The sequence below is a fragment of the Salvelinus namaycush genome, chromosome 35 (genome assembly GCF_016432855.1).
Source record: "Salvelinus namaycush isolate Seneca chromosome 35, SaNama_1.0, whole genome shotgun sequence".
NCBI lineage: Eukaryota > Metazoa > Chordata > Actinopteri > Salmoniformes > Salmonidae > Salvelinus > Salvelinus namaycush.
Genome location: NC_052341.1, coordinates 2,356,462 through 2,366,818, shown reverse-complemented (window position 1 = coordinate 2,366,818; position 10,357 = coordinate 2,356,462). Strand labels below are relative to the sequence as shown.

Sequence of the window (10,357 nt, the reverse complement as noted above, 5' to 3'; positions counted from 1 at the left end):
TATTTCTGTATTCCATTTTGAATACATTTGCCAAAATTTCTAAACAGGTTTTCACTTTGTCATTATGGGGTTTCGTGTGTAGATGGGTGAGAGAGACCAGTGAATCCATTTAGAATTCAGGCTGTAACAACACAATGTGGAATATGTCAAGTGGTGTGAATACTTTCTCTAGGTACTGTAAAATGACCTTTTAACTAGTGTTAAAAATAGTGATAACTAATCAGATATGCTAGCATCAAAGTTACAGGGTCTGGTCAAGCGCACGGAGAAAAAAAGACTCAAATCAGATAAATAAGAGCTCCAAGAAGCCACCAAAAATAAATGAAGGGAAATATTTTGTGGTGTTGGTGCTGCTTTCAAAAAGGACCCGGTGGTTGAAAATTCAGAGTACACATGCAATTTGCGTTTACATTTAGCAGACGCTCTTATCCAGAGGGACTTACAGGAGCTATTAGGGTTAAGTGCCTCGCTCAAGGGCACAGAGATTTTTCACCTAGTCAGCTTGGGGATTTGAACCAGCAACCTTTCAGTTACTGGCCCAACGCTCCTAGCCGCCAGGTTACCTGCTGTTTACTAGCCCAACGCTCCTAACCGCTAGGTTACCTGCTGGTTACTAGCCCAACGCTCCTAACCGCTAGGTTACCTGCTGGTTACTAGCCCAACGCTCCTAACCGCTAGGTTACCTGCTGGTTACTAGCCCAACGCTCCTAACCGCTAGGTTACCTGCTGGTTACTAGCCCAACGCTCCTAACCGCTAGGTTACCTGCTGGTTACTAGCCCAACGCTCCTAACCGCTAGGTTACCTGCTGGTTACTAGCCCAACGCTCCTAACCGCTAGGTTACCTGCTGGTTACTAGCCCAACGCTCCTAACCGCTAGGTTACCTGCTGGTTACTAGCCCAACGCTCCTAACCGCTAGGTTACCTGCTGGTTACTAGCCCAACGCTCCTAACCGCTAGGTTACCTGCTGGTTACTAGCCCAACGCTCCTAACCGCTAGGTTACCTGCTGGTTACTAGCCCAACGCTCCTAACCGCTAGGTTACCTGCTGGTTACTAGCCCAACGCTCCTAACCGCTAGGTTACCTGCTGGTTACTAGCCCAACGCTCCTAACCGCTAGGTTACCTGCTGGTTACTAGCCCAACGCTCCTAACCGCTAGGTTACCTGCTGGTTACTAGCCCAACGCTCCTAACCGCTAGGTTACCTGCTGGTTACTAGCCCAACGCTCCTAACCGCTAGGTTACCTGCTGGTTACTAGCCCAACGCTCCTAACCGCTAGGTTACCTGCTGGTTACTAGCCCAACGCTCCTAACCGCTAGGTTACCTGCTGGTTACTAGCCCAACGCTCCTAACCGCTAGGTTACCTGCTGGTTACTAGCCCAACGCTCCTAACCGCTAGGTTACCTGCTGGTTACTAGCCCAACGCTCCTAACCGCTAGGTTACCTGCTGGTTACTAGCCCAACGCTCCTAACCGCTAGGTTACCTGCTGGTTACTAGCCCAACGCTCCTAACCGCTAGGTTACGTGCTGGTTACTAGCCCAACGCTCCTAACTGCCAGGTTACCTGCTGGTTACTAGCCCAACGCTCCTAACCGCTAGGTTACCTGCTGGTTACTAGCCCAACGCTCCTAACCGCCAGGTTACCTGCTGGTTACTAGCCCAACGCTCCTAACCGCTAGGTTACCTGCCGCAGATGGAGGCCCGACTTTAACCACTCCGTTAAGAGGACAAAAATCAGCCTAAAAGGTACAAAAAAACAAACACGGTGCTTCATTGATAGGAATTGTTTATTGTTTTACTGGTATTTCTGATATTAAATTAAAATTCAGGTCTACAGCATCATACAACTTTCTTTCAGGGTCCAATTCTTCAGCTCAGAGTGGGACGTTTTATGTAGCTCTGGTCCAGGGTGTTACGTGTGGCTGAAATTCAGCATCAACAAGCCGCACTCGTAACTCCCTGGACCAGAGCTGGGACTTATTTTATGCATTTTAAGATCATCGTTCTCAACAACTCACACAGGGGGAAGTGGATAGAAATGGGCAAAATAACCTTCAACCATTCTCAAATTAAATCTACAAAATAAAAACTACTTTTTCAATGGAACTTACTCCTGAGCGCTTACAAAAAAAAGCTAATCTGGGATAAAAAAAAGCATAATTTGAAACCCATGACCCCACCTCTCCATTCAACTGACAAGGATCAATCAGCCCCAAAATGGAGGAAAACCTCAAGTGACGACAGGCTCAACCGCTTGGACATGCGCTCGCTACAACTCTCCAGGAAATACTTGAATGCTGGAAAAAAGTTGAGGTATCTGTTAGACTAAATCTGACTGCTACAGTGTCAAATTAGGGAGCAAAAATCTAACAACAAAAACCTATTCAAACCAAATACTTCATTGAATGCCATCAAAATAGCAGTGTCAAGTTTTGGGCACTTTATAAGAATATAAAGCTGAATTAATTGAATCAGCGTTCTGTGTGAAATAACACAGACACCTCCCCTGTGCTGACCAAGAGATACTGTGGGGAATAGGTACTTGTTCATGCTAACCACTAACCCATTCATATTCTCAGACATTAAATGGTGTACCTAGATCATTGTAATCTGTATCTAAAAAGGGGACATGAGAAGAGAAAACATTCCCTACTGAATTGATTGTGCTGTGGACATCAGTTATTTGACGTCAAATAATTACTGTTGGAATGAGTTCAGTTTTACAGCTTTTAGTGTGGAGAGAAAATATTGGTTCTCCGTAACAGAAGCAAACACACCCTGAGCTCTTTAACCTTGCCTGGCCACCATCTTTCCCAGTTCCTTCACAATCCCTCTTTTCCCCCCTCCCCGTTTCCCTTGCCATCTTTCTTCCTCTCTCCATCCCAGGTGCACAGCACATTGGCCTGCTAAAAGGCATAGACCATTAAGGCACCTTTCTCTCTCCGCTATGTTGACCTGTGACCTATAGTGTCTTTGAAGGCAGAGTGATGGAGATCCATAGGGACCGTCGGAGGAATAAAAAGCATTCCATACTCTCTGGCCCCTCTGGATGGGCGCCAGTTGAAAGAGGAGAACAGATGCAAGACTGGGAAGGAGAGAAAGAGAGAGATGCAGTGATGGTAGCTAACCCAGTAAGCAAGCATCTCAATAGCTACCAACAAAACAAACATGGCGTACTATAAGCTTCAACTGGAGCTTCAAAACTTTATCAAAGTTAACAAATAACCCAAAATCGAATGGTTTCATTAATGCTAGGACCATCACTCCTGAGGGCAGGGCATCAACTTAGGGGAAGTGCCTGAGCAACCGAGAACACATCACTCCTGCAATAGAAAACACTCAAATAAAGCAGCTAGGTTTATGCTAGTGCCTGATCGTTTAATTGAATAACTCTGTGAAGAGGTTTGGGCCAATCAAGAGATCTTCTGGATAGACCGTTAGTGTCTGATAACTCTTGGAGAAATGAGAAACACAGACCCGATAGATACTGTAGCTACAAATCAGGAAAACAAAAATGCTTAATGTGCAATTAAATAAACAGCAATCAATCCTTCCTCAAGTAATGTATATTATTTACACAGACTTTCCAGAATAAGTCGCGAGAGCGAAAGGGGGCACTGGTCGGTGTGAGTGAGATATAACTTAAAATGATTGAGTCTTTCCTTTGCTGTTGTCCTGAAGTACAGCAACATTTATTGGCGCCAGGTCATGGAGGAACATAAGGAACCATGGGGAGGAAGAGGGACGAAGCCTTGTTGCCAGAGTGCTTTCAGCTAAACATGTCCCAGACAGTCTCAGTCAGGGGCCACGGCAGAGAGCGCGTGAGAGAGATGAGAGCACAGTCATTATTTGTTAAATCATTTGATTTGGTGTAAACAAATGCCATCGTTTTGCGCTTGTCAACCCCATAGCAGTCTGAGATTGGATGGACAGGGGGGCCAAGGGCCAAGAGGAGACATCCAATCACGCAGCTGTTTGCAGTATCCAATCCCGGTGCGAAGTCGTTGGTGGATAAGGGAAGCGGGTGGGTAGAGGGGTTAGGGAAACATGGCAGGGGGCCAGGGTAGGGATGGGGTTTAACCCCTCGGCAGGCTGCACATCTCGCAGAGCTCTGTGCCGGGCTGGTTCATAAAGGTGCAGTGGAGGCAGGACCACATCGCTGAGGAGGATGCTGGGGTAGAGGGGCCCCCACCCATGGCCCCGTACTCCTGAGGGGCCGATGACTGCCCACCCACCGTGCCTGGGGAGAGGAGGGAGAGAGGGGTCAGGGACATGAGTGGCGGTGACTCTTACCAGGAAGGACTTTTCAGACTTCCTTTTTATATGTAGGGATGATACATGAAATGAGCTCCAACCAAATGTATCTTTGTGGTCAATAAAGTTCTACTGAATTGAATGCAAGACAAGTTTAACTCAATCACTTTAAAATCAGATCCAAAATCAAATCAAAATGTATTGGTCACATACACATATTTAGCAGGTTATTGTGGGTGTAGTGAAATGCTTGTGTTCCTATCTCCAACAGTGCAGTAATATCTAACAAAACACAACAATATACACTAATCTAAAAGTGAAATAATGGAATTAAGAAACAAATAACAATCCATTACTCTTCAACAGTGACAGAAATGTAATAATTTCCACTAAGGCATGTCAGTGCCCTACCTGGACGGCCAGCGGTACTTACTGCACAACTGCTCGATAGTGGCCCACTGCTCAGACTTCTTCCAGGTCTGAGCCAGCTCCTCGTCTTTAGTCTTCACAGCGTCCAACAGCAGACCAATGCTGTCCTGGGAACAGATAATTAGAACATATTTGGGTAAAAATACATTACGTAACTCTTTTCTGGCCACGCCAAGATAACCCCAATCAAATGCAGGGAAACATCGTGATTTTTAACGATTGTTAACGATAGATGACATCAATCAAGGATTTAGAGCCAAGCTGCCATGAACAAAGAGATTGAGGGGGGGGGGGGGGGGGGGGGGGGGCGTACTGTTGACAAATACACAATCATTTCCACATTGAACAAAAACGTGGTGATAATCTGAACATTTTGTAGCGTGACAACAAAACAAAACACAGTGCTTGAAAATGTTTGGTTTGTGTGTGTGTGCGCGCACAATACGGTTGAGCGATGTCTGGAAGGAAACATCGTTCCATCTTCCTGTACAGTATTCACACCCTGAGACATTGTTGTTTTACGGTTTGGATTTTAAATGGATTAAATTGAGATTGTGTCACTGGCCTACACACAATACCCCATAATGTCAAAGTGGAATTAAAAATATAAAGCTTAAAATGTTTTGAGTCAATAATTATTCAACCCCTTTGTTATGTCAAGCCTAAATAAGATCAGGCGTAAAAATGTGCTTAACAAGTCACATAAATTGCATGGACTCACTATGTAATAGTGTGACATTTTTCAATGACTACCTCAATCGCTGTACCCCACACATACAGATAAAGGTAAGGTCCCTCAGTCGAGCAGTGAATTTCAAAACACAGATTCAACCACAAAAGACCAGGGAGGTTTTCCAATGCCTCACAAGTAAGGACACCTATTGGTAGATGGGTAAAAAGAGTGAATATCCCTTTGAGCATGGTGACGTTATTACTTACACTTTGGGTGCTGTATGAATAAACCAAGTCACTACAAAGATACAGGCGTCCTTCCTAACTCAGTTGCCAGAAAGGAAGGAAACAGTTCTGGGATTTCACCATGAGGCCAATGGTGACTTTAAAAGTCACAGAGTTTAATGGCTGAGATAGGAGAAAACTGAGGATGGATCAACATTGTAGTTGCTCCACAATACTAACTTAAATGAAAGTGAAAAGGACGCCTGCACAGAAAATAAATATTCCAAAACATGCATCCTGTTTGCAATAAGGCACTAAAGTAAAATGTGCCAAAGAAATTAAATTTATGTCCTGAATACAAAGCATAATGTTTGGGGGAAAAAATCCAAGAAAACATCACTGAGTAACACTTCATATGTTCAAGCATGGTGGTGGCTGCATCATGTTATGGGTATGCTTCTCATCGGCAAGGACAAGGGAGTTTTTTGGGGGATAAAAATAAACGGAACAGAGCTAAGCAAATCCTAATGGAAAACCTGGTTCAGTCTGCTTTCCAACAGACACTGGGTGACAAATTCACCTTTTAGCAGGACAATAACCTAAAACACAAGGTCAAATATACACTGGAGTTGCTTTCCAAGATGACATTGAGTGGCCTAGATACAGTTGACTTAAATCTACACTGAACAAAAAATATAAAACGCAACATGTAAAGTGTTGGTCCGATGTTTCATGAGCTGAAATAAAAGATCCAAGAAATGTTCAATAAGCACAAAAAAGCTTATTTCTTTAAAATGTTGTGCACAAATGTGTTTGCATCCCTGTTAGTGAGCATTTCTCCTTTGCCAAGATAATCCATCCACCTGACAGGTTTGTCATATCAAGAAGCTGATTAATTCTTTAGAGTCTAAGGCGTTTGGGGAGGGTGCTAAGCTAAGCTGACATAACTCAGTAAAATCATTGTTCCGTATAGTTAACCTATGACAAGACTTGAAAATGTCTGTAGCAATGATCAATAAAAAAAACTTGACAGAACTTGAATGTGCAAATATTGTACAATGCAGGTGTGCAAAGCTCTAAGAGACTTACCCAGAAAGACTCACAGCTCTAAGAGACTTACCCAGAAAGACTCACAGCTCTAAGAGACTTACCCAGAAAGACTCACAGCTCTAAGAGACTTACCCAGAAAGACTCACAGCTCTTAGAGAGACCTACCCAGAAAGACTCACAGCTCTAAGAGACCTACCCAGAAAGACTCACCAGATGTAATCGCTGCCCATAAAAAGTGCTAACATGTATCGACTCAAGGCTGACTCAATACATTTGCAAAAATGTTTAAAATGATCTTTTCACTTTGTCATCATGGGGTAATGTGTGTAGATGGGTGAGAAAAACTCTAATACATGTTTTATTAATGCTGTAACAACTAAAATGTGGTATAAGTCCAGTGGTATGAATACTTTCTGAAGGCAATATTAAATTAAATTTAACATGAATTTATGTGAGCGTTATAATAATATTATCACAAGCCAAAAGTAAATGTGAAATGCACTCTTAACTTCACTATGACAACAATGCACTTAGACTACATCACATCGATCTGGGCTTGCTAGAAGTAGCCACTAGCCAGCCAGCAGTCATGGGCGAAGCATTGCACCCTGGGAGTTAGAATGCACTCTGGGAATCGTAGTAGGCGGTGTAAAATCCATTGTATCTCACTGGTGTGTAGACTATTGCAATATAGAAGCTTTTCTGTGAACAAAGAGATTGTAAGGAAAAACTTCCTGACAAGTTAAGACATTAAATCATTTCCACATTGGACAAACGTGGTGATAATCTGAACCTTTTGCAGCGTGGCAACAAACCAAAACATTGTGCTTGAACGTATTTGGTTTGAGAGTGTGAGAGACTGAGTGTGTGCGCAATACGGTTGGGCGGTGTCTGGAATGACACATCGTTCCATCTTCCTGTACAAACATTAGTTTTGCCCGATATACCGAAACTTCAGTACTTTTCCAACTCAGAAGTGTGTGAAATGCACTCCTAACTTGCTATGACAGCAATATACACCGAACAAAAATATAAACGCAATCAAGTGTTGATGCTGTTTCATGAGCTGAAATGGATCCCAGGAATTTCCCCGAATGCACAAAAAGCTTGTTTACATCCCTGTTGGTGAGCATTTCTCCTTTGCCAAGATAACCCATCTACCTGACAGGTGTGGCATATCAAGAAGCTGATTAAACAGCATGATCATTACACAGGTGCACCTTGTGCTGGGGACAATAAAAGGCCACTAAAATGGGCAGTTGTCTCCCACGACATAATGCCACAGATGTCTCAAGTTGAGAGAGTGTGCAATTGGTATGCTGACCGCAGGAATGTCCACCAGAGCTGTTGCCAGATAATTTTATGTTCATTTCTCTACCATAAGCCCCCTGCAACATTGTTTCAGAGAAAATAGCAGATCGTCCAACCGGCCTCACAACCGCTGACCACGTTCAACCACGCCAGCCCAGGACCTCCACATCCAGCTTCTTCATCTGCGGGATCATCAGACCAGCCACCCGTACAGCTGGTGAAACTGTCAGAAACTGTCTCCGGGAAGCTCGTCGCCCTCAGCAGGGTTTTGACCTGACTGTAATTTAGCATTGTAAGTGACTTTAGTGGGCAAATGCTCACCTTAGATGGCCACTGGCACGCTGGAGAAGTGTGCTCTTCGCAGATGAATATCGGCTTCAACTGTACGGAGTAGATGTCGTGTGGACAAGCGGTTTTCTAATGCCAACGTTATGAACAGAGTGCCCCCATGGTGGCAGTGGAGTTATGGTATGGGCAGAATTAAGCTATGGACAACGAACACAACTGCATTTTATTGATGGCAATTTGAATGCACAGAGATACCGTGACGAGATCCTGAGACCCATTGTCGTGCCATTCACCCGCCCTCCATTCGTTCTTGTTTCAGCATGAGCCCCATGTCGCAAGGATCTGTACACAATTTCTGGAAGTTGAAAATGTCCCAGTTCTTCCATGGCCTGCATACTCACCAGACATGTCACCCATTGAGCATGCTTGGGATGCTCTGGATTGACATGTACGACAGCATGTTCCAGTTTCCGCCAATATCCAGCAACTTCACACAGCAATTGAACAAGAGTGGGACAGTATTCCACAGGCCACAATCAACAGACTGATCAACTCTATGCGAAAGAGATGTGTCGCGCTGCATGAGGCAAAAAGGTGGTCACACCAGATACTGACTGGTTTTCTGATGCTTGCCCCTACAAAAAAAAAGGTATCTGTGATACACATTCGTTTTTTGACGAGGTATCGTTTCCGTATCGAGTATCGCTTCCGAATAAAGTGACCCTAAACTTGTTATTGGTATTAAAGTCAAAATTCGGATATCGTGAAAACACTAATAAACATCGCTGACATACGATTGTCCAAATACCATTGTTTTCCCCCTCTGGAGGAGCATGTGTTGTGCATGGAAGGGTCAATTGGCGGGAAGAAAGCAATATAATGGATACATTGCTAATAATTTTTCCGTATCTAGTCTAGACTGCAGAAAGATGATCAAATAGGTAGGGCTGTGATTCTCTTGTCCATAAAAATACCCGGATATCACTTAGTATTTCCTTACCTTTTAAAAATGAATATTATAGACGTATCAAGTGTAGGCTATTGTTCCTACTCCAAAGAAATGACAACATCCATCCGGACCTTTGCCACCGAGGAAATGTGTGTGACCGAACCTTCTCAAATAGGCCTAATACATGAGTATAGGATAGGCTAAAATATTCTGTCAAAACCATGAGACTTATTTTCAACGTGTTCTTCCCCCCTCCACTCACGACTCTAGGTTATTTATGTACTTATTTGGTTCACACTAATTTCTTAAAATGTTGTAACTTGTAGGCCTATATTTAGGATTTGTACAGTTTGATAGGTAAAAGGCATATCCTAATAGGCCTATTCGTTTTTAACATTTGCCATTGTTCATTTGTTTCTAAGTGTTATAAATGATCCTTTTATTTTATCTGATTGTAGCACAATTTACTTTGCCTACACTTTGGTCAAGCAGAAACATAAGGTTTGTTTAAACTTCCTATTCCATTAGTATATTTTGCAATTGTTTTGTTCTCTCTTGTTGATAAACGTAATTGCAAATTCGCCCAACCCTAGTGTACAAGTCTGTATGTGAGTGAGTGAGAGTATGGGTGTGTGGGGATTGTGTGTGTGTCTGTACAGAACTTACTCTGAGAGGCATGACCTCATTGGTGACCAGGAAGAGGAGCAGGTGGAAGTCAGACACCATGTCCAGGAATACAGTAGAGGTGCACTGGGACAGGTACGTAGCTAAACTGTGGAAATCCTGTCACACACACACACACAGGAAGGGGAAAACATGGAATATGATCAAGAATAATAACTTCCTGTGACCCCCATAGCCCAGGGACTCTTAGGATGAATTGGCAGACAATCATGCGATCAGGTCAGATCGAAACAGAGAAATAATGGCTGTTGCCAAAGTAGGTTAAAAAAGTCAGAAAAACACTTTTCGGAGCCTTCTGTATGTAGGTCATTCTTTGACCACTGAAAGAAAACAAAATACAAAACCCCACCCATGAGAACAACCAATTTAGCTGTTGTGTGTGTGTCAATGTGTACCTGTGTCTCTCCCAGGATATCTCTGTTCTCTATGGGAAAGCGTGGTGTGGAGCTGAAGGTGTACTGGGGGTCCTTGGGGAAGGTGGTGGTTATCTGGATAG

General features: G+C 43.5%; 1 protein-coding gene across 2 annotated transcripts in view; it reads right to left on the bottom strand.

The window, feature by feature from the left end:
• Window positions 1-1,768: 1,768 nt before the first annotated feature.
• LOC120030062 (nuclear protein localization protein 4 homolog) overlaps window positions 1,769-10,357 on the bottom strand; it is a 34,503-nt gene continuing 25,914 nt past the window's right edge. For both annotated transcript variants that reach the window (XM_038975380.1, XM_038975381.1), the window contains 4 exons: window positions 10,257-10,349; window positions 9,844-9,960; window positions 4,687-4,789; window positions 1,769-4,239 (listed from right to left, as the gene is read on the bottom strand). In XM_038975380.1, coding sequence (XP_038831308.1) covers window positions 4,076-4,239; window positions 4,687-4,789; window positions 9,844-9,960; window positions 10,257-10,349 — 477 coding nt within the window. In that variant the 3' untranslated portion in view covers window positions 1,769-4,075. The remainder of the gene's footprint in view (window positions 4,240-4,686; window positions 4,790-9,843; window positions 9,961-10,256; window positions 10,350-10,357) is intronic.